The 25,058-nt window shown below is 41.1% G+C and overlaps 1 protein-coding gene across 1 annotated transcript in view; it reads left to right on the top strand.

Moving 5' to 3' along the window:
* Window positions 1-1,547: 1,547 nt before the first annotated feature.
* The window catches only part of LOC112111149 (T-box transcription factor TBX20), a 45,299-nt gene continuing 21,788 nt past the window's right edge, over window positions 1,548-25,058 (top strand). Inside the window, exons 1-5 of the mRNA XM_026663485.1 lie at window positions 1,548-1,674; window positions 5,144-5,378; window positions 8,083-8,247; window positions 15,105-15,213; window positions 21,895-22,053. Of these exons, the coding sequence (XP_026519270.1) occupies window positions 1,548-1,674; window positions 5,144-5,378; window positions 8,083-8,247; window positions 15,105-15,213; window positions 21,895-22,053 (795 nt within the window). The remainder of the gene's footprint in view (window positions 1,675-5,143; window positions 5,379-8,082; window positions 8,248-15,104; window positions 15,214-21,894; window positions 22,054-25,058) is intronic.

Below are 25,058 nucleotides of genomic sequence, written 5' to 3'. Positions count from 1 at the left end.
AAAAAATAAAGCAAAAGAATGTACTAATTTGTGAAACATGTAGTATTTATGGAAACCACTATTCCAGTCTTTAAATACCCATTTAAAACGCATTACAAACCAAGACATCTAGGGAACCATTTTTCATGGTATTTGGGAAATGTTTAAAAGTATTATACATGCACACTAAAAAGGCTCTTTTGAAACTTTTCAATAGGGTAAATATGTGCACACACACTACAGTGTATTTGCAGTAGCCTAGCACTCATTTTTGTTCTCTTATGATCTGCCATGTAAAACATATATTTAATCTTTGTATCACAACACTATATAGAAAATATCTTATAAATAAGAATATTATGAAAAGTAATTGTTGAGTGAGAAGAGCAACCTTTATTTTTATCACCTTTATTTCCAAAATGAAAAAAAAAAGGTATGGATTAGATCCTCTCCAAATTAATGAATTAATTTTCAGGTAGGTGGATTTGTCAGCTGTTGGAAATGGTTGTGTATTGTATCTATCATTTTGAAACAACCAAGCTCCTTGTCTATTTGTATCTGGTACAGAAAAGTGTGTATTGCATTGAAATTGGGCATGACAAGTTTCAGGTTGGAATCTGTTTCCCCAGTAATTAATAAATCCCATCCGGGTATTAGAACGCCTCTTACGTTTTCGGCTGGAGAGTGCAATGTAGCGAAAGTAAAACTAGGCCAGTAAGGCCACTGCAACATATGCAGGGGCAGATTCGTGCTTCTGTAACATACAGTCTTCCACACACTAGTGAGCGACCATCCCAGCTGTGGAAAATGCATGTCTGCCCATGGGCAAAGGCTGGGTTGGAACGCGCAGCGGTCCCCTAAAATCCAACCTCTCTGACAGACAGTCCTTCCAAGCAGCGATTGCTCTGAATAGCTCGTGTGTGACCCGCTGCAGTCTATCGGCTCTTCCTGCTCCGCTCCTTCCTTTCCTCTTGGCTAGAGACATAGGAAGGCAGGGAGGGGAGTTTAAAGAGCTCAGGGCTCCCTCCTCTCACGTCCTATCAAGAGGATCAGAAAGCCCTTGACGTGGCCCGGAGCCGATTGGCCAGCAGCCGATAGGATCTCTGCAGCCAGCAAATTAAGGCGGAGGAAAGTGTGCGACTGATCGCAGTGTCCACCCTTCTGCCCTCTGAGCCACTCCGGGCTCCGGCTCCCACCCGCAGAGAGCAGCCGCCGCAGCCTGAGCCAACTCGCTTCTCTCACACGCAGCGAGCCATCTAACGCAGCGCCCGGGAGATGATGGTGACAGTTTAACCTAATCCTGTCCGGGGCCTTAGATCCGACCCCGCGGGCATTGTGAAATCCTAGGTATTCTCCATACACACAAAGTGTTGGGCCCCCGCAGTGTCTCCTTGCCTCCCCCGGTTCCCCAAGCTCTCCTAAGTTTGGTTCCCGGGCCGAGTAGCTGGCCCTGTGTTCTCTTGGTTGGCTCCGCTGCTTAGTTTTGTAGGATTTTTTTTTTTTGGCTGGAAGCTGGGGATCAATTTAGGACCTTCTTGCTTGGTTTGTGTAGGATTTACTCTGTGATCATGGAGTACACAGCATCCCCCAAACCTCAGCTCTCCTCTAGAGCCAACGCGTTCTCCATTGCTGCGCTCATGTCAAGTGGAAGCTCGAAAGAAAAGGAAAGTGCAGAGAGCACCATCAAACCTCTGGGTAAGTTGTATTCTTGGGCTGTTCCTTTCTCAGCCGCAGGACTGGATCCTGTGTCGTTCCTGCCCAAATGGATCTCTGATCCATTGCAGGAAGCAGGTAGCTAGAGGGGAATGAAGTCAAATGTCTATTGGGAGGGAGGGGCGTTGCGTGTCACTTAATTCTTTGAAAGTCAGAATACAGTGTCGCGAAGCAAACAGATACGGAGCAAAGAAAGTAAAGGAAATTGTTTAAATTGTACGCTGCAGATGTGTGAAGAATCCAGGCTGAGGTTGGTCCATGTTCTGGTTTTCCTTGTGTGTTCTTTTTAGTCTGGTCAAAGAAATACTAACGCATTTCAATATTGTCTGTCCATTTTCCTATATTTTAAGTTGGTTCCTTGTGGCATTGATTACTTTTTTAAGGTGAGGCTTTCTCTCAGAATAACACCAAAACCCAATGCAGCCAATACGGATATCACTGAAAACTGAGGTTTGGAGGGAGTAATAATTGCAAAGCTTGTACATAAAAGGGCAAGTTAACCAATCTGGGATCCAATTTTAGCAAATTATAAAGCTAGATTGCATGATATACACATTCATATTTTCATTTGCATACTTGCATTTAATGTGAGAACATGAGTAATTTTAATAAATAACTAGCACCAGTAAGAGAAATGTATATTTCTGTTTAATTGCGAAATTCTTTAGACTGCTGCACAAATCAAAGAATAACGTTTGTTTCTTCTGTTTTAAGTTCTAATATTTATTTTCCTTACAGAAGCTAAAACCTTATCACAAAGCCATCTTTTTTTTTATTACTGCCGTCATTTTCAGTCGAGGTAGTTTAGAACATTAACCAGTAACCATTTTCTAAATTCCTCCACTTTTAGTTACACTGTTTATTTAACAACCGTTACCATTTATAGAAAACATCAGACTATAAGGCAGAAGGCAGTTACGTTTCTCTCCACTCACGTGAATGATGCAAGAGACATTACTTTAAATTGTTATGTAAATTACCTGTACTTTAAAAAGTACAACAGACAAAACCCGAAAACAATTATTACACTATAATAATAAAAATTATGTACACAGTTCTGAAAGTTTTTGTTTGTTATCCTTCGATTACTTAGCCTATGCACCTTGTGAGAAACAAAAATCAGATTATATATTTTTAGTACATAATCATTTTGAATAGTAAGTCATGGTGAGTTTCAGTAAATGAGTTCACTTAAAACCCTTTAGTGAATCTGATTCAAGACGACCGAGTTGAACGTCCAGACTTTTTATGGCTATACCCAGAAACTCGCTGGAAAATTTACAAAAAAAAAAAAAAAAGACTTTTTCTCCAGAATTGTAGGGTCTACATGAATAGTATTAAACCAAAAATTGGACGGATTCAGCATTGCCAGATCGCTTGATATCTGCTACATCTAATAAAATTATACGCTGCCTGATCTACAAATCTTTCCTGTGTTTTAAGTATTCTTTTTGTTTTCTAATTTTTGGTTTATGATGTGATGTAGGCCGGATACGTTATAAAATGTGTGCTTGACACAGAATCCCATATTTAACTTCGTCTTGGATTATTCACTGCTTTTGTCTATGTCTACTGGAAATACTTCTTCAAGTCATATTCGATTTCTATTCATGTTCCAAAAGAGATTTAAAAAATCACCTAGTACACCAAATATCCTCATTCAATATTTTTATTTTGAGGATTTGGAGGAGAAATCGCTGCTTTGTGATTTTAATGGCGTATTTGTTCAAGTAAAGTTCGTTTGAGTCTGGAGATTCAAATAGTATGACAAGCACATTGCTGTATTTTTGATCCAAGATCATATAAAATGAAACCAGGACAGTGAAGTTCGTTAAAGTCCTAACATAACATGGAAGAGATTATTATTAGAATTGGTTTCGTTCCAGATGACAATTAAGTTAAACTATTAAATGTATTTTACAAAACGTGTACGTTTTTAGTAAGAAAATAATAGTTTGAATTGTTTGTACATACCTTTATCCTAGACAAAACATTATCCATAATTTACTGATGGGCAAAATATCCCAACGCCAGATATAGATTATTTTTAAAACCTCTTTTGAGGACGCCTGTTTCCAAACAACACATGTGCATCGTTTGTTTAATAATCATGTATTCTGGCAAATTTACTGACTGGTTTCAGAATGTGTTAGCTGTATTTTTCTTCTCTTTCCTTTACTGTAAGCGCAGTCGTTTAAATTATTTAAGGCGAAGTGTTTGGTCAACCTTGTTAGGATACCCGCAAAGCTGTAATTATAACAAAGGGGAAGGGGGGAAAGAACACGAATGAATCTCTGTAAGGACTTCAAAATCCCCTCTTACTATGTTGGCTTCTGTTTTATATTTATATCCATGCCGCCCACAAAACATTTTCTACCCACAAAATATCTCCCGCATCACACTCAAGTAGTTTCTTTTTTAAGGGTTATGATAATGGGAACAATTAGAAAACTCTCCTGCATTCAATCACATTGACTTGCGCAGTCTGCCCTTATCAAAACTGGAGCCGAATGCTCCTGTTTTAATGAGAATTAGTCATCTTGTGGTCAGTGGCAAAGTGACCTTTCCACTGAAATCCCCTATTAGCAGGAGATATTGGACAATCAGCTTTCCTGTGTGTTTGAGGTGCCCTCCGCGCAAAGATCTCTGGTCACACGAGGATAGAAAGCCAGTGCAAATATACAGTCAAGTCGCTTCGCCTGTTGATTATTTTCTTTTGAAACTTTTAACTTAATCCGGTTCTGCTGATTCCCTCGGAAGCACCAGGCACCAAGACAGGATACTGGGCTAAATGGACCATTGGTCTGAGCCTGTGTGGCCGCTCTTATGTTCTTCTCTGAACACTCAGTTCTGGAAATGCTTTCTGGGCTCGGGAAGGTTCTGGGCTCACTGTATAGAAATGATCGACATTCTTGAGATTCAGATGTAGGGAAAGCCGGGGTTTCTCTCCTCCGGTCCTTTGTCCGTTTGAGGGAGAAATTTCTCCCCCTCTTGGGAGCTGTGACTTACTCAGCTTCCTATTTTTGCGAACTCTGTCATTTGGGATGTGGGAATGTCCATGATACTGAACGGGCTGCATTTGTTTCGTCCATTGGAAATACTACACCAGAAACAAGTTCATGTTCAGTGTCTCCAGTAGGTAATCCCAGGGACCAAGATCCCCTCCCCCCAGCTAGTTTAAGGGATTCAGCGTCCGGGTGACACCTGAAGAGCAGTCCCTTTAAGAGGGACTCTGAGAATCAGGCCCATTTTAAGGCGTCTCAAGTTACACACCCAAAAATCTTTAGTCACTTTGAAAAGACCTGGCCCCATTCCGTCGTTTAGATTTAGACAGGAGCCCATTGCATTACTGGCTCCTGATGAAGTCCTTGTCTACACGGCTCAGAATCTAAATGCCTTATATTTCAAAGCACTGATCGTTTCTCCTCGTTATCATCTCTCTCTCTCTCAGAACAATTTGTTGAAAAATCCTCCTGCGCTCAGCCCCTGAGTGACTTGTCCAGCCTGGATCCCCACGGGGAGTTCAGCGCCAGCCCTTCCGCCCTCTGCACCGAGCCCCTCATCCCCACCACCCCCATCATCCCCAGCGAGGAAATGGCCAAGATCTCCTGCAGCCTGGAGACCAAAGAACTGTGGGACAAGTTCCACGAGCTGGGCACCGAGATGATCATCACCAAGTCTGGCAGGTAAGGCTGGAGAACAGCATGCGGGGTGAGTGGGGGGCTGGTTTACTCGCCCCTGCTGCCGGTCTGTTACACGGGATTTGTAAAGAAACCCCCAGGGAATTATGCGGCCAGCTGATGTAGGGCTGGGAGGGACTCGCCCTACACCCGGCAAGGTGGAGCGGAGGCAGAGTACCCGCGAGCGCTGGCTCATCAGTGAGCGGCAGGTTGGCCGGGCTCCCCGGGCCAGGCGGATGGGAGCAGCCCGCAGGCGCTGAAGGGCCTTGGGACTCGCTGGGGCTACCAGGCAGCGTCCGGTGTTAAGCGGAGGGGACTGAGTTTGCAAAGCACAAGCTTATTCTTGTCCCGGTGTGCGTCTGAGCTGGGAAGAGAGGCCCCGAGTCCGCGGGATGGGGCGCTCCCCCGGGCCTCTGAGCAATGCCCACATCCGGGGTCATCCTCCCAATTTGCACTGTCTGCACCCAGTGCTAAACTATTGCATGCATTCCCCCCTCCCAACCCGCTACATTGTCTAAAATACTATTTTACATTTGTTTTTAGAATGACAAGTTTGACCCCGAACTCCCAAACGAAACAAGTATTTTTTAAAAATCCCAGTTATTTTAAAATTGTTTGCCCTGGGTTTACTATAGAGTCCCTTAGCGCCCCCTGCAGGTTCTATGCCAACACTATCCCTCTCATACTCAGAGAGAGAGAGGGGGCCAGCTCGTTCTTTGTCACGCAGACACCATGGAGCTTCCTGGAGGGGAAAGCGCCTGGTGCAATCCGCTGACCGATCAACAGCCCATTAGGTGCTGGTGTCACCAGTTTGTGCTGGGGAATGGGTGCTGCAAGTATCCTACCCAGAGCTCCTGGGAAGCGGGTTAGCTGTTGGGAAGGGTGCATCATTCAGTTTCCTCCCACCCACGGATCCCCTTAGTTCTTGTGCAGGAGATTCCCGCCTTTCACTTTGGAGAGGCGTGCTCCCCAAGCCATTAGCATTGAGCACTTGTTGGTTCTGATCCTTTGAGTAGAGGTTGCTCCCAAACATTGGCCCAGATAGACAGGCTCAAAAGCACGGAGAGAGGTACAATGAATTAGATCTTAATAGGCTATTTGTAAATGCAGGAAGGAACTTAAGATGTATTTGGATTATTGTGGAGTCCTTAAAAGCCTGAGCTTCCAATGTCCCGTTTGCAGATTTAAGGAAGATGCTTTCCACTTTGCTTTGTCTCCTTTCCTTTATAGTTTAAGAAGCAACTCCCTCCAGCCCCATCAAAGGCTTCTAGTGATTTCAGTGGGTTTTGGATTTGGGGCCCTACTGATTTAGGGGACATGTCCCTGCTTGGGAAAGTGCCTGTAGACTATGCACATGATAGAGTCTGTTCTGTGGTCGTGCTGATCCTGATCCCATTGAAATTAATTGCATGACTTCCCAATGATTCAGTGGGTAAGTTCAAGCCCTTTGTTGACAGTTGGGCAGGATCTGGTGCAAAAGATGCAGAAATAACAAGAGATAAGCCATAATGGCCATAGACTTCAGTCGAAGCAGAATTGGGCCCTTAATTAGTTGTAAACCAGAGCAACATTAGACAGGTAATCTTTGCGAATGTAGTGTTGTGATGTTATATAGTTTTTAAAAATTGTTACTTAGTGTTATAATTTTGTAGATGCATATTTGTGCACACACAGAGAGAGTCCCGGAGAAATAAATCATAATATACATTTGACAAAGGTGTCCTTTTTAGGTTCACAAATCATGTGCAACTCCCCCATATTTATTTTAAGTTACTCATAAATTTCTCCAGATAAGATAGGTTGGTTTTTAGGTCAGTCAAAAACAGTTTTGAAAATTCACAATTTGTGTAATGTTTGGTAACTATGTAAGTCACTTGGTAGTGGTTTAATTATCTGATTATATGATTTTTGTAAGTATCAAATAGCAATGCATGTTTTGTGTTGCATCATCAGGTGTAACATTTGCAATTTGAAGTGTGCGTTTTTATTACTTAAGCAATTTACTATGCCATTTTTGGTAAATATTGGAGCATTTAGTCTTAAAATTCATTTTTCACCAAAGTTCTTGTAAATAAAGCTCATTTGCTAGAATACTTCTGGAAAACATTAACAGAGTAAAAGAAAATAAGTTCAACGTTTGCAGAAATACTAATGAAAATAGTTTTTGCAGTATTTTCCCAGCTCCAATATATATATGTATATTTATGAAAAAAATCACTGTGTCTATAGGAATGATACTCTGAAATTAGAATAATTATACTTTAACTCCCAGGCAGAAAATATATATCATATAGAAATTTATATTTCCTCCTATTTCAAAAAATTACTCTAATTTCAGGGTATCAGTTCTATGTGTATTTTATAGGGGTACAGATGATTTAAATGCCCGTCAAACTGAAATATAAATACACCTATACCCTGATATAACGTGACCTGATATAACACGAATTTGGATATAACGCGGTAAAGCAGCGCTCCGGGGGGGTGGGGCTGTGCACTCCAGCGGATCAAAGCAAGTTCGATATAACGCGGTAAGATTTTTTGGCTCCCGAGGACAGCGTTATATCGGAGTAGAGATGTATTTTGAAATTTTTCTTTCTTCCTGGTGATTTGAATGTAATTTTTTTTTTTTAAATTTGCAGCAACATTTCAAAAGCTCCTTTTTTCTGCTGCCTCTTCACGTTTATTTTCTAATTTCCCTCTATTTCAGGAGAATGTTTCCTACTATTAGGGTTTCCTTTTCGGGAGTGGATCCTGAGGCCAGGTACATCGTGCTAATGGATATAGTCCCAGTGGACAATAAGAGATATAGATACGCTTACCACAGATCTTCCTGGTTGGTAGCTGGAAAAGCTGACCCTCCGCTTCCTGCAAGGTTTGTTCATTTCATAGCTGATCTCTTTAAAAAAAAATGCTGAAAAAGTACCTTTGAATGATCTTGCAAAGCTGTTTGCAAACAGTGCTCTAAGAGTCTGAGTCTGTGCCCACTGGAGCTGATGGCAACACTCCCATTAATTTCAGTGGTGCACTGTCCGGTCCTGTATCCATACATGAGCCAAATATTTGACTTATGCTAGAGGTTCCAAAGGCAAGCAGGATTTGGCCTGAGGATCAGTTACAGAAAATGGTTCTGACGATCGAAAGAGAGAAGGAAACTTTTAAAAAGACATTTATTTTCCTCTTGTTATGATTTTTTTCCTTTGGGCCTCCTTTTTAAAGCAATCCAGGTGCCTTCAGCTCAATGCCAGTAGAAATATTAAATTACAGCTTTGATACCACTTAAAGTAGACATGCCAGATTATTTTCTAATCACTGACCAATGTTTTCTAATTAATGAGTTTACTACTATACTATACTCATCTCTGATGTCGCCTAGTGTGCATGTATCCAATATAAACGCGCACACACACACGGGTCATTTTTTCAGGAAATTTAGGATTTCTGAAACTTTGGAATAATAAATAAAGTTAAACAAGTTAACCCCTTTTCCACAATGAACAAAACAGACAATTCACTTCTAAAACGATTGCCTCACCGCAAGTGATACAACATGGTTATGAACTCATTGTGGAACATGTATGCAGGCAGGTTGCCACAGCTTCGGTACAGAACTAGCTAGGCTTCAACATTTAGGTCTCAATTTATCAAAACATTTAAGCATGTCCTTAAGTCTGTGCTGAATACGGTTGGAGTTAAGGACATACTTAAGCCCCATCGACTTAAATAAGACTTAAGCAGATGCTTTGGTGATTTTCTGAATTGGAGCGTTTTGGGCTGCAACTCAGGCCAGTGAGAGGTTGTGTTATTGCTTGTCCTGTAACCCTGCGTGTCTTAAAATGAGCTGCTGCTGTAGCTTCCTGTCTGGATGTTCTCCCCCAGCATACAAGCATGCACTGAGTATCTGTGTGATAAGCCCTAGTTCAATAACTCTGACTCCAGCAGCCTGCTTGTTACACCACAGCCACACTCTGGTCTCCACCAGTTTTGGTTACCTCTAAGCCAAGTGATCCCAACATATCCCCAGTCCCGAATTTCCCCCAAACCATCTGCCCTGAAATGTCCTGCCCTCTCCTGGACCACTCAGAGACATAATAAGGTTTGTTTGCGCCCTTAAAGAGTCAATACCCAGCAGCTTGCCACATTAACTGGATTAAGCAACTACTTCACTTCAAACACAGTACTTGGTTAGTTTAGATTAAAATAAAACAAGTTTATTAACAACTTGACATAGGTTAAGTGATCCCAAGTAAAAGAAATAAAGGTAGAGATGGCACAAGCAAATAAAAGTGAAAATGCATCTAAACGTCTAAAAGTTAATGTAGCAAGGTACAGTCTTTGTTTAAGATGGTTTCTCTCACCGATTATTTGTTGTCATGCATGGTTGACTGTCTCTCTCTGTCAGGACCTTTCTCAGAAATATGAGGTGCTGATTTCTCTTGTCTTTTTAGGTGAAAGATAAAGATGGAGTCTCTCTCTTTCCCTTACATTCCCAAAGAATTGTCTTTGTTCTCAAAGTCAGGAAGGCCTTCTGGGGATTCAGTCTCCTGTGTCTGCCTTGGGGGTAGGAGTCATGTCAGTTCTCTGTCTCTTGAGTTCAGGCTCAAGACAACTCCACTGGTTTAGCTTGATAGCTTTGTTTATGGTTAATATGTAAATTGAGGTAAACCAATGTTCCTTCTAGGACAAACCTGTTTATCACCTTTACTTAGGCTAGATTGTCTTTGTCTTAAACATTCTCTAGTAACATTATACAGAGGGAATGCATAACTTCACATGTAAGGTTAACACATGCATTTTACAATGATATTAATGACCAGTGTGTTATTAGTTTTGAAATGATACCTTACAAGGTATATTTTGTACAAACATCATTGCAGCCATGTGTAGAGTCAGAATACAGGGGTGCTTAGGGTCTCAGTCCCAAGCCTGCACTGAGAACCATGCGGTCAGACTGCATGTTCCTGTGTCCACAAGGAACCTCTTTGAAGTCAACGGGGCTCTGCCTGGGCACTGGAGCCCACCTGCAGAGTTCTAAATGCAGAGCCAGAGCCTTGGACGCTATAAAGACAGGCACATTAGAAATACCTAAGATAAGTAGGAAAAAATGGAAGCATTTTCTTGTGTGCAAATATGGGGCCAAATGCAAGCAGTCCTACAGAACGCATGACGTCTCACAGACTGCTGATCTCTGATAGGTAGTTCAGGTTTTGTATAAGTGAAAAAACGTCTATGCTCGGATGACAAAGGTACATCAGATTCAGCAAATTAGCAGTTATGTTTGCTTTCAGGGAAAACAATAATTTACTTCTTCTTTTTCTTTTTCTTCTTTATTAATTAATTTGTATGTGGTAGCATGTAAGGGCTCCAATTTTGCTAGGTGCTGTACAAACACAGACCAAAAAAGATGGTTCCTGCCCCAAAGAGTTTACTGTCAAAATAACATCAATAATAATAATTCAGGAAAGTACACAAATGGCCTTAGGGTGGGGTTCTTAGTTTCTTATTTGTCTGTAAAGCATCCAGTGCATTTTGGATCTCTTTGGATATGCTAATAATCCATATGTAGGTTTTGTAGCTAGGTAATATAGATCATCTCATTAAAAAAATTCAGATTAATATATTATGTGGACATGAAGAGGCTAATCTCGCGCCCATTGAACTTGTACTGACTTTGATGGGACCACGGTCAAGCTCTTTATGATTTTATTATCAATATTGTTTAAAGTTTGTATTGTGGTAGTACTTAGAGGTCCCACTCAGGTACAGGATCTGTATAAACATATAGTAAATGACAGTCCCTGCTTAATTTTCACCATGTTTAACCAAAAGAATATTGATCATAAACCATGGCTATAGATTGTTCTTTTATCTCTTCTGTTAACATTATAATTTGCTGCTTATTCACAGTTTTATTTCATATTGAAAAATATCATCTTTCCTTGTGGGAGAAGGAACATAATATCTGTAAAGGATGGCATGATTTGGGAAGCTCTGGTGTATTTGTGTTACACTGATCTGTTGCTGGTTTTGGAGTGTCAATGATAACATTTTATCAAATAAGGTCTGTTTAAATTTATTGCTGCAAGTAAGTAATTGACAATTGTTTTTTAAAGTGGTGTTTACCCATCTATATCTTTTTTTGATTTCTTGCAGCCTTCTCTTTGCTCTCTTAAATCTCAATAATCTGACTGCAGTGTTGTGAGCTAAAAACTGCTGAATCCCTCGGGTACTTTCTGAGATGCTATGGGGTCTTGTGGGATTTTATGGGGTTTCTAGATAACTGTATACAAACTTTACACAATACTTTGTAGATATGTAGTGGGAATTCCCACAACTTATGTAGGTTTGTCATAAATCTTGGCTGCTGACCACCGAGGTAAACAAATGACCCTTTCTTTTTTATATTTTTGTGCCGGGTGTACATGATATAAAATTATTTTTAAAATCAAGATTTTAATACTGTATTTACACCTAATAAAGTTTTAGGTCCTGATCCTGCTCAAATTGAAATTAAAGGTTAAATTCCTATTGACTTAAATTGGAGTTCAGTTCTGCTCCCAATATCAGGAGTCAGTGGTTATATTTTCACCTAAATGATTTCTAAGATCCTAAGCCAGCAAACACACCTGGGCTTTAACTTTAGTAACATGAGACATATAATTGGGGCTACTCTATGTGCTTAAGTGTTTGCAGGATCAGACAGAACCTATGGCATTAAGATGCTGATCCCTCAAAGATATACATACACACATAACTCTACCAACATGAATAGTCTCAGTGACGTCAATGAGATTATTCACAGGAGTACAGTTATGCACATGTGTAAATTGCTTCAGGATTAGGGCCTTAAGGCTTTTCTTTATTTTACTATAAAAATAACTTTCAACACTAGAACAACAACTGTACTTGAAATTAATAAGTACTATATGATGCCACTGGGAAGATTATCCCTTCATGGATCTTCACTACAAATAACAATTATATCCTTTTCTTCCTGCTGTCAACATTTAAATCAAGTTATGTGACTTGAATAAAAACACTTTTCAGAAAATCCTTGTAAAGCTTTTAAAGTGCTTCCAGGGATAGATTTTTTTTTCTTTCTGTTTTACAAGGTACAGAGAACATTTGAAAGAAATACCAGTCCTAAAAATTCCTGCATCTACCTTTACACTGTACCCTCCCTCTTTCCTCTCCCTTTTTTGCATTGAGAAATGTTTTTGCTTTGGTGACGTGGCTAGCCTAACAAACCCATAATGGTCTGGGGATTGAATATGTAATATTTATGCATTTGTAGCAGACAGTAGCAAAGAAACTTTTTTTATTACATTTTCAAACTAGCAATTTGAGCCCGATTCTGCCAACTTTCTGTCTGTACAAAGTACAAATTAAGTCAGTTAAAAGTCACATGCCTGGAGGGCTTCCAGGATTAGGCCCAATATTAACAAACTGAACAAAAGGAAAATGTAATGAAAGCTAAATACACTATAAGGAACCTAAAGTAGTCAGCTTAAACCTTGACTACTGTTGCAGGCAATATAAAATAACTTACAATAAATCATAAATTTATATCAAAATGTGGCTCCTAAAATCTTTGTAAATGGAACTGAACAACTTCTCATAACAAAGTACTCACTAACTTCCGTGGGAGTACTGTGTATTCCAATGGAATGTCTGTGTTTATTTCTCTAATCTATTTGTTCATGTGTATGCATGTTATCATCAGTTCTCTGTGCACCAGCAGGCCACTATATCTAATTTTGAATCATCCTGTGTCTGGTGTACCAGATCTGGTTATGGGAGAAGTCTATAGATCGGTACAGTTCAAACATGTAGGGCCATAAATTTCTGTACAATGCAAGGCACATGCAAATGTGTAAAGAGAAAATTACCAGTGAGTTAAAATACAAAAAAGTGGCTGAGATCTATGGTGCCACAGGCAAAATCTCTGAAGAAAAATCCCCATGGCCAACAGTGCACATTGATATGTGCAAGCAACCATGGGTAGGATGTGGGGAATGATTTCACTCCGTGACTTTCCCATCAGGGTGACTGTTAGTATTCAACCAATGTATAGCCCCCATAGCTGTGGCAAGAGTTAACTGCGTGCATTTGGTTTAAGGTAACTGTGCCCAGCAGATAAACACAGAATGGTCTCTACTCACTCTCCAAACATACATCTGAAACAGTTTGGCTCTTTGGTCCTAGTTAGTCATATCTTGGTAAGACTGATTCTCTGTGATAATGGTGTGCAGTTTTGCCAAACCCAACCATTCAGAATCATGAGTCAGGCTCCCAAAAATCACGAGACCGGCTTACAAATCATGAGATTAAAAACAATACATTTTGGGTTCTTTTTTATTTACCTTCTGGCTTTTGAGCCAGTAGGGTTCACATTTTTTATCTCTTCTCTATAGCTATGAGGACTAAAGACCTTTTTTTAAAATGAAAGCTGAGATTCTCATGAAATAACATGACTCCAAGAGCTGGGGCTTTAAGATAAACACCATTTATCACAAGTCTCATAATAAAACCATGAGAGTCAACAACACTGAGTATGGTGCACAGTTTTTGCCATCCCACAACCTCTTTCAGATACCAGGGACCTACCACTCAATGGTGTACAGCCAGCACTCTTTTTGGGGCAAAGAAGCATCTAGAGAAGCAATCGTGCATTGAAAGAGATTAGCTGTAATTTCTATTATGGGTCTCAGACCTGGCCCACAGATGTAATGGGAGCATTCCAAGATTGGGCCAAATAAGTCAACTGAAGAGAATGGGCCAGATCCTCAGAAGGTGTTAATCGACATTGACTTAAATGGAATCACTCCAATTTACACCAGCTGAGGATCTGGGACAACTTCCTTTCATTAAAAGTCACAAACAAATAATAGCGTTAAATCATTTTCAGTTATATACAAGTTATATATGCTAGCTGCGTTTAAAGAGCCCAGCACTTGTAATTGTTCTGGTCACAACATAAGCCTCTCACACATCCTCTGTGCTTCCTTTCATCCTGCCAGCTTTCCCAAGTAGCAGCTTGTTAACTACATAGATGCAATGATTTATTTTTTCCATGTCAAACCACTGTATCTGACTGCAGCCTTTATCTTCTTATTAATGTCATCACAACTAATGTGATCCAGTGCAGGTGAAAATAATTACCAAGCTTAATGTTAATGCTAAGAAAAAATACAACTTATCTGGGTTCCCTGACTAGTTCTCTAATTGCAGTATGTCTTTTTCTTTGAGCTGGAGTCATCGTTATTTTAAGCGCTTACTAGTACAGCTGCTGGAAGACATGATCAATTTTTCATTTGGAAAAAAGACATAACAGTGAAATAATGTCTCCATTTTAGATTATTTTTATCCGCTGCTTAGATACAATTAGTTATGCTTATAAAAGAATAATATGCTTAGCGAATGATAAAGTCTTAAAAAAGATGGATTCTTCATTATATTCCAGTGGGTGAAGAACTCAGTTATGTCTTCTATAATTTTTCATTAGTAGTTATGGTATTTCATGGATGCAGCTTAAGGGAATCCTATAACTCTTGCTTTGCAGGTAGATCGGTATGGTCCTAAGATTTGAGAAAATACCTCTTGGTGAGGCCATTGGATATTGTGAAGGCATAAGACTTATTTTAATTTTGTGTGGATACATGTTTCTAAAGTCAGTACCATTTACACAAATCTGACTGTAATACTTCTGTGTTTATTTGTTTGTTTGTTTAGGTTGTATGTGCACCCTGATTCTCCATTTACAGGGGAACAATTATTAAAGCAGATGGTGTCCTTTGAAAAAGTGAAACTGACGAATAATGAACTGGATCAACATGGGCATGTGAGTAGCCTACTCTGTGGTAAGGAGTAAAAAGACAACACAAATTAGCTATGAGTCTGTTACGGTATGACATTAATTGGCACACTTCTTGGCACTCTGATCCCAATGGCAAAAGTGCAAATGGGCTTTGAGACTGACCCACCCTTCCACCTTTACAGGTGGTCCCTTCATGTCAGTGGCAGTGCAACGGCAGAGGCTTGTGGGAAAGTTTGTACTCATTGGTTTGCCCTCTTCTGTAGATAATCAGATGACTTCAGACTCCCTGGCTTGTGAATTCAACACCTTTCATCAGTGTCACATTTACCTTGTGTGGGAAATGTGTGGCATTACCCATTGCAGTCTAAGGCCATAGACAGCTTGTAAAAAAAGAACTATCTTTAGCTTCCATGATTTATCATTTGTATATTAAATTATCAACGTGATGGATGGGGTAATGCCCAGATCATCATAGTGTTCTGATCCCGCTTCCACTGCTATCAAAGGGGCAGAATCCAGACTTAAATGAGGGGCAAATGTCCAGTGTCAAAGAGAAGAGAAAAGGGACACACATGGTTTTGCCTAATATGCTTCCATCTGTCTTTTGCTTTGACTTGCCCCACTGGATAGTGCTCTGATCTCTTAGACACTACCCAGTGCCTTGTCATGTATACTTGCAAATCCCGCTCTGCTGAATTTGGTGTCAGTGCCCTAAGCAATCTACATGGGAGGGGTTCAACAGGGGCATGTCTTTTACTTGCTGACCCAAAGTGGACTGGTCTTGGTGTCAGTACTGTAGTCCTGACACACCAGGAAGGGTTAATCCAACACTGAAACAAAGGATGTAACATTAAAAAGACAAAATTGCTCCAAAGTCAATTGTGTTGAATATAGAAACACTCAACCTTTACATAAATTAAACACAGAGCGTCACAGGATGAATTTGGGACTTTAAGGGGATTAAGTCCCAACTCTGACCTGTGCCAGGTTTTCTTCCTAAGTTAAGAGGCTTGGAAAAGTGAAAGCATGTGGCTGAGAGCAGGTGGTTGGGAGCCTGACCTGGTTGGGGGAGGATCAGCAGTGACTCTCTGCTGAGGAGCCTTTTCATGGGAAGGCTTAAGACCTTGTGAGTTGTCTAACTTGGTGGGAAGAAGTCCTGAGGGAACCCAAGCCTGAAGAGTAGGCTCAGGATGGGAGGGTTTCCTGTACAAGAATTAGACTATGTAAATTAGTGTTAATAAGTGAGGCCCCAGGAAGGGAGAGCTGGTTTTGAACATTAAAACATGGAGGGAGGGGACATGTGAGATATGGACTAAGGAAACTGAGGCATGGGGATACCAGACATTGGAGACCCCCTGCTCCTACAGTGGGTTATTTACTGCTTTTGTAGAGTGTTTGATAAAGCAGGTCGTTGTCTGAATTGTCCAGTAGGAATATTTCCAATATGAATGAGAGTTTTAAGGACAGCAGGGTTGAGCCAAAGCATTTTCATGGGCAATACCTCCTGAAAGCAAAAAAAAAAAAAAAAGAAAAAAGAAAAGAACGGATGCCAAAACACAATTCTTTTCTAAAGAGCTGTAGGTATATTTTTCTTTAAACCGCCCCCCCCTTTTTTCTGGCTAACATGTTTTTGTTTTTTGCTCATGTTCCATAAGAGATCTCTAGAAGCAAAGCCGATTTTTTGTTTTGTTTTGCCATTGACTTCAATGAGCATAGGATCATGCCCTAAGGTCTTGATCCTGCAATGAGATCTGTGTGGCTGAACGTTGTGCATGCATAGAGCACTGACATCAGTGAGGCTCCAGGAGGGTAAAGGGATGCCCTTGTGTGGAATTCACCATAAGAGTGAGGCATTTATTTTCTTAAATGATCTAAGACATTTATATATATATATAATCTGACAATCTATGTGCTGTAACAAATATATTTTTTGTAAATGCAAGGCAGTTCATTTAAAAAAAAATCACTTTCCTGAGCTAATGCTGCAAATGATCACGTTATAGTGAAACCCACTTCTGTGAATACCAGACAAGGGGACAATCCTGCACAAAGAGTACACACTGATGTAGCAAATAGTCCGATAGAATAGCTATGAGAGCTGTTAATGTCATCACCTTGTGAAATTATTAAGGGCCAGATTGTGACTTTCAAAGGAACAGCAACATGTTTGGGAGGGGCGTGGATGTGCCCTCAATTTGGCTTTGTCTCCACTAGCACTTTTGTTGTTAAAACTTTTGTCGGTCAGGTGTGTGAGAAAAACCCCACACAACTGACTGACATAAGTTTCACTACTGCTGCTTGTTGAGGGTGGTTTAATTATGCCACCAGGAGAGCTCTCTCCCATTGGCATAGAGCAGCTACACGGGAGACTTTACAGCAGTACCGCTGTGCTGCTGTAAGGTCTGTAGTGTAGACCCAGCCTTAGTGGAAGTGGCTGCAGCCACTCTACCTGACGAGAGTGAGGCAACGAGAATGCCTCTGGTGGTGCTGGAGACAGCACCTCTGACTGCTTTTTGGAGGTACAGTCTGTGCTCTCCCCTTCATTTGGTTAACTAGAGCATGTAACAGGATAGTCCTGTCCACACCCTCACCCATGCATACCCTTTTTGCAGTGTGTAGTAACATGGCCAGTACTATGACTCCCTCAAATCTTGCATCAAGGAATACAACCACTGGGATCATGACTACCCCCTGCACAGGTGGGTAATCAGAGAAACAAGGCAGAGAACTTTCCTCTTTTCTTGCTCATCTGTGCAGGGAGCCACTAGAGTCTGATCCTAAATCTGCTAGGCACCAATAAACCACAAGATGATGGCATTCTCATAAAGGAAGATCTGACCAAAGACAAAGGACCTGATAATACATCCCTGTTGCATGCAGTACTCCTGTTTACATCCAGTGCCAAACAAGGACTGTAGTACCAGCTCCAAATGTTGTGGGAAGAACATATTGGTCTATGTATTTATTTTAGAACACTCTCCATTTAATTTTTGTGTCCTTTCATATTAGAGTAATTGTCAATATGTAAATACCATCACCAGATACTGTATAGACCAGGGGTGGGCAGCAAACTTTTTGGCCTCAGGGCCGCATCAGGTTTCGTAAATTGTATGGAGGGCTGGTCAGGGGAGGGGGTCGTAATCTGGCCCCCACCTCCTATCTGCCCCCCCCCCCCAGGACCCCTGCCCCATCCACACACCCCGCTCCCTGTCCGCTGACTGCCCCCGAATCTCCGCCATCCCATCCAACCCCTCCTCTCATTCCTGACGGCCCCCCCGGGACCCCTGCCCCATCCAACCTCCCCTTCTCCCTGTCCCCTGACTGCACCCGGAACCTCTGCCCCTGACTGCCCCCTGCTGCCCCATCCAACCCCCCCTCCTTCCTGACTGCCCCCGGGACCCCTGCCCCCATTCAACCCCCTGTTTCCTCCCTGCCCTCTGACCACCACCCCAAACTCCCCTGTCCTCTATCCAACCCCCCCTGTTCCCTGCCCCCTTACCGTGCTGCCTGGAGCACCGGTGGCTGGCGGTGCTACAGCCACGCCGCTCGGCTGGAGCCGGGCCACGCTGCCGCCACCGCCACCACTGCGCAGCACAGAGACCGGGTCAGGCTGGGCTCTGCAGCTGCGCTGCCCCAGGAGCTCACAGCCCTGCCGCCCAGAGCATTGTGCTGGTGGCGGAGTGAGCGAGCTGAGGCTGTGGGGGAGGAGAGGCAGCAGGGGAGGGGCTGGGGGCTAGCCTCCCGGGGCAGGAGCTTGGCGGCCGGGCAGGACGGTCCCACGGGCCGTAGTTTGCCCATCCCTGGTATAGACCTATGAAACAAATTCATTCTATGAAGCCTTTGAAACAGATGATTCTTTGAATTATGGCAATGATATTTTGGAGTTGAGCAGGTTTGATTTTTAGGCCTTCTGAAATGGTACCTTTTGAATTTAAAAAGCTCCTTTTCTCTGACTGGTTCTCTTATTTGGCCTATTAAAATGTTCATTGCATTTGACAAGCCATGTTGGCTCATGAGGGAGTCTTAATGGCCTTAAAATGCCTTAATATATTAGGTTTTTAGATACAAAAGTTGGAATTACGCTAACTCCCGTTTGTTATGGTCACTTGTTCTCTCCATCCTCTGAAAGACACTTTTTGTTGTTAAAGGATGGAGAGTGGTGGGGTGTTCTATTTCTAGAAGGGTTCTTTTTCTGAAACAGAATCCACCTGAAGTGAAGAAATGGACTTTTTTTATTTTAAGCTTAGCATTTGTTTTTCTTCTCTTATTCTGAGACTTCTGGACTTGTATTCTTAGTATGCATAACACAACAGTGATGGCACTATTTATATTCAGTCTATGCACTGGGCAGTAGTCTTATCATTGCATGCATGACATAAAGTTTGTTGCAAGGAAACACACAGTGAAACTCTGTATTTGTATGTATGTCTCTGGATTACGTCTTAGAGCTAAGTGAGTAATTTACAGAAATAATATGTTGAACACTCTTGCCTTTCTTTCTATTTTTGGAACGTTAGTGAACAATTTTTCTCAAAGTTATTTAAAAAAGTTAGTAAAATGTTGTGTACTTTATGGCTTGGTACTTATGCTTCACTGTGATTGGTTACATATTTCACATGGTATTGTTTCTGTACCTTGATTAGACCAGCTCTGAGTATAACTCTTGCATGGCATTTGTGCTAGAGAAAGTTGATTGCATGCGTGTTCACAGAAAATGCACACACAGGGTGTCAACGTGGCTTAACAGTGAAAATCCCAGCTGTAATGATTAAAGTAGCCTATGGGAGTTAGACACTAACTCTCTTCAATGGACAATGAGGGCCTAACTCACTGAAGCTATTTTGAAAATCTCAACCTATAATTGTGAATAAATAGTAGTGGACACTTATTTGCAGTATTCACCCAGATCTAATATCTATGAGCCTTGCCACATTCACTGTTCAACTAGTACATACATGCGTTGACTTGTCTCTGTCTGGCATACACAGAGTAGTATACATGTGCACCTAAGGTATATGCACTTGTGTGGCGGCAGTGGGGAGGGGAGGCATATACAACTACAGACCCAAAGAAGGGGGGGTTTCAATTAAATACATTTGAGAAACACTGACTTACACTATCATTTACATCACTTTTGAACTGGGCGCAGAGTACAGTGTTTCTTTATGGCTGATACACTTCATGAACCAGGTTGATTATGAAAGTTTTGTATGCAAGAAGAGAGAGGGGCACTGAAGTGCACGAACTGGAGGGCTAAGAGTGACACGCAGTTGGGAGTGGACAAAGAAGACTAAAGAGCAGTGAGGTGAGAAATTTTGGAGCAGCATAGGGGATGGAAAGGGAAGTGGGAGAAGGGCAGAGAAGTAGATGAGGTGATGTATTGTGCAGTGTCTTGAAGGTGAGAGCAAGGAGCTTGAAATCAATGCAGAAATAGAGTGCAAGCCAATGAGGTGAGTCAGGAAGAATACTGAAATGGTAAACGTTTGCATACTACACCGAGCACTAAAACGATGTCTCATTCTCATGATGATTGTAACGCACTAAATTCTGCTCTCCATTGTACATGTGCAACCCCACTGAAATCAGAGTACAAGTCAGAGCAGTACTTGGCCCAATGGGAGAAGAAAAAGGTACAATAGGAATCTACTAATGTAACAAAGCTGATGCAAGAGCACAGCTGTAATGCAATATGCAACCTGCATTATTTACTGAGTTATCAAGAAAGACTGCATTTCTCCTGTTGACTTTCAGTTTAATACTTGTCTTTGAATGTAGATTAGCTATTCCAGATGATGTACAGAATATCCTGTGACCTCCTTGCAGCCCTGTGAAATGGAACTACCCAATCCCACTGCCAGTTTAGTCTCAAAACTGTGATTTTTATTTAAAACGAAAAATGGTGCAAATCTAACTCTACATTTCATTTTTATATTCTAGTATTGTGATTAGAGCTGGGCAAATAGAACTTAGTCCGATGCCAACTGAAGTGAATGGGTGTCTTTCCTATGGTTTCAGTGGGCACTGAAGTCAGTTTGTTGGAGGATTAGACAAGAATGGCTTTTTTTCCCACAAGCAAATATTAATGAAGAAAAATGGCAAAATTTGCAACAAATATTGCTTTTGATGTATTACTCCTGGTCCTCCTCTGCTTTTTCATTTCTGTTAGTTTAGCGGTCAGATTTGAGTATATAGGATAAGCTGCTGTAAAAGCCAGGTTTGCACCATAAGGACCTGATTTATTTTCCCAAAGGGGCCACAGGCTGGCATCATTTTGTGTACGCACAACTTTGCAGTTGCCCAGTCCTGTGCGCACACTTTTGAAGCACTCAAACCTGCATAGGCAGTTAATAACTTCAAACACCCTTGCACATAAGTGATAGAATGTGCACGTGTCAAACCTAGCTCCTGAATGAATGAGAGTTACTTCTTGGAGAGAGTGTGCTCAGGAGTTTTGCGCACGCATAAAAGGAGGCCGTTTTCTGAAATTTACGCTCTAATGGCCTGGTTATCAGAAGTGAGCACCCATTGAAGTCAAAAGAAGTGGGAGTGCTCAGCACCTCTGCCAATCAGCCCCTACATATCTACATTTCCGCTGCCATGGTGTAGCCCTGTAACTTTAATGTGCACTGGCTTTTTACAGTCATGTTCTGTTCAATTTGTCTTAATCTTAAACTCAGGACAACCTTTTGTAACTCTTTGCTTCAGATCATTTTGAACTCCATGCACAAGTACCAGCCCAGGGTGCACATCATTAAGAAGAAAGACCACACCGCCTCCTTGCTAAATCTGAAATCTGAAGAGTTCAGGACGTTTATCTTTCCAGAGACAGTTTTTACAGCAGTCACTGCCTACCAGAATCAGTTGGTGAGTGTGATGCTAGATCATTTTTAGAACTCTCATTAACTTGTCTAAAGTTCTCTGCGCTAATAAATTCCTCCTTTTAATTTAGCATAGACGACTCTCTGACGTAAGAGAGCTCTCAAGGACTTTTTTCCCTCTCTTTGGGCCTGATCCTGCTCGCTTTCCATTCAAGAGTAAGCCGTATATACATGTGTAGTTCTAATAACCATAGGTACTGGAACTCCGGGTGTGGGAGGTGCTGCCGCACCCCCTGGCTTGAAGTGGTTTCCATTATATCCAGGGTTTACAGTTTGGTTCAATGGCTCTCAGCACCTCCACTGTACAAACTGTTCCAGCACCCCTGCTAATAACATCAATGGATTCATAGAACAACAGCTACTCATAGAACAATAAGAATTATTCATGAGTAAAGGTTATAGAAACAAACCTTTTAGTTATCTTTATTTCTATGTGTATAAAGCTGTGGCCCATTATTCTTTAGCACTTTTCAAATTAACCATTTCAGTTCACCTTGGGGCTGTTCCAACTTCCAATGATCCAATGAACTCAGGTTTATAACTGAATGCAAAAGAAAATTAGTCATGCAGAATCTTGATAATTCACCAGTAAGAAATTTGTTTAGAAAAGGGCGTTCAGTTGACTTTCTATAGAAATCAGCCAAATTTTAAAAATCCACTTTAAAACTGGAATTTACTTCTGTACAATAGATTGGTGCTTATCATTGACATTTAGATTATGGCCATTTCTAAACAAAACTTCCCTAAGTACATACAATGAATACTGCAAAATTTCTCAATGGAACATCTCTGGAACCCCTAGAGATTGATGCTGTCATTCTATTTATGACTAATGAAAATGGAACATTTTTTCATTTCTGCCATTTCTTTCCTTGCTGTTTTAGGGGGGGGTTGATTACATTTCTGCAGGTTATTAGATAAAAGCTAAATACATTACACTTTCAACAAACTATCTCATATTTTAAGATTTAAAGGGCATACGTTTGTTTAACAGTCAAACCACTACTACAGAGTTGAATTGTAGGTCAAATTTCATTTTTAAATGCTTTCTAGCAGATGTTCTTCTGATTGTTTGTGAGACAGTCTCTGAGGATAAATGTTATTTTTATATGAGACCAGAAATGGTTGTGAGTCTCATGCGGAATGGGTAGATAGGACAAGTTTCACTCGGGGGATGTCATACCAAGTCATTAGTACTAGAGAAATGACAATTTGATTGCCACAAAAATAGGTTTAAGTAGGTTTCCCTCAAGATTCCTGGATTCATAGATTCCAAAGCCAGAAGGGACCACTGTGATTATCAATCTGCCCTTCTGTAGAACACAGGCCATAGAACTTCCCCCATATACTTCCTTGAGCAGATCTTTTAGAAAAACATCCAATCTTGATTTACAAATTGTCAGTGATGGAGAATCCACCGTGATCCTGAGGAAGATGTTCCTCTGGTTGACTTGATTTGCCCAAACCTAAACCATGTGTCAGTGTCAGAAGTAGTGTTTGGGGAAGGGTCCTGTCTCAAATTGGGATAAAAAATCTAAATCTAAAAATTTTTCATGAGCCTGGCTTGGGTTAATTAAAACATTTTGTTTTGATTTTGACCTTTAAAAAAAATATAACCTCCAAAAAGTCAAAATGGGGAATTTTGACAAATTTGAACTTTATTGCAAACCTGTTTTGAATTGGGAAATTTGTTGAGATCAACCCTTTTCTATGCACTGTTTTGTTTTGAAAAATCAGCATTTTCCAAAGGAAAAAAAAAAAGTTTAATCGAACATTCCTAATCAACGCTAGTTATTATCATTTATTTGCATTATGGGAATGCCTAATGGCCCCAACTGAGATTGGGGCCCCATTGTGCTTGAATAACCCATACTAACACACTGTAACTCTTTGTCCTCATAAACACGCATAGTCAGTCCCTGCCCCCAAAAGCTTGAACTCTAAATAGACAAGACAAGGAGTAAGAGAGGAAACAACAGCACAGAGAGGTGAAGTGACTTGCTTTAGGTCACACAGCAAGTCAGTGACAGAAGGTGAAATCCAGACCACACTGACGTCAATGGGAGTTTTGCCATTGCCATCAATGGAGCCAGGATTTCACCCCAGGTCTCCTGACTGCAGTCCGGTGCACTATCTACTAGACTAGGCTGCCTATATATTTGTAGTTCCTAGTTCCCAGACTTGTTGTAGTCAGACCACTAGACCAAACCTTGAATTTGTATAATGTAGATAGCAACCTGAAAAAAAAAATCAGTCCTCCTTTGCTTCCCCTAGTTTTCATAAGCCTTCCCTCCCACTCTTCTGACTTCCTGCCCAGAAGAGCGGTCTCTCAGAATGGAGAGTCAGATTTGACTGTAATCCTCTCTGGTTTCAGATGAGTCACCCAGCACTAAAATATCCTTGCTCTGTGAAACCATGTGACCATTCAGGGAGTTGGAATTGCTTGTTTTAATTTCTGAACTTTCAAGGCCCATTTTTATAAGCAAAGCGGTGACCAATATACCACAGGCCTTTTACGATGGAGGCCAGGATGAAATTGGTGATGATTCTTCAGTGGTGCTAATCTCTGTTTACATAGGAAATTCTGTGTGCCCTGGACTCTCATTGGCTTCAACTCGAGCTGATGGCACTCACAGCTTTGTGAGAGATGCTCAACATTTCCTAGGATCAGGCTTCAAATCCTTACTTCCAGTAGCTTTTAATTCCACCAGGGCAAAGTATATTTGGCAAATCTGAATTTTGTTGCATCCTTCCAAATTTTAAGCACTGAATCTGCCTATTGAAAGCAAAAATACAGATTTGATCAGTTTTATCATAAAACCAATTGAAACCGTTGATGACAATTTTGGGTAGATGGATGCACAAAGAATTCTTTACAATGACTCAGCAGGCAGTACGACAGCGGGGGACAAAATTTACTGGACAGTATAACTCAAATAGTTATACTTGAAGGCAAATCCATCCCTGGTGTAAGCCAAAGCAACTTTATTG

The sequence above is a fragment of the Terrapene carolina genome, unplaced genomic scaffold (genome assembly GCF_002925995.2).
Source record: "Terrapene carolina triunguis isolate 2854851 unplaced genomic scaffold, T_m_triunguis-2.0 Scaffold33715, whole genome shotgun sequence".
Classification (NCBI taxonomy): Eukaryota; Metazoa; Chordata; order Testudines; family Emydidae; genus Terrapene; species Terrapene triunguis.
Note: the sequence above shows the minus strand (reverse complement) of the source record. Positions and strands in the feature narration are given on the sequence as shown.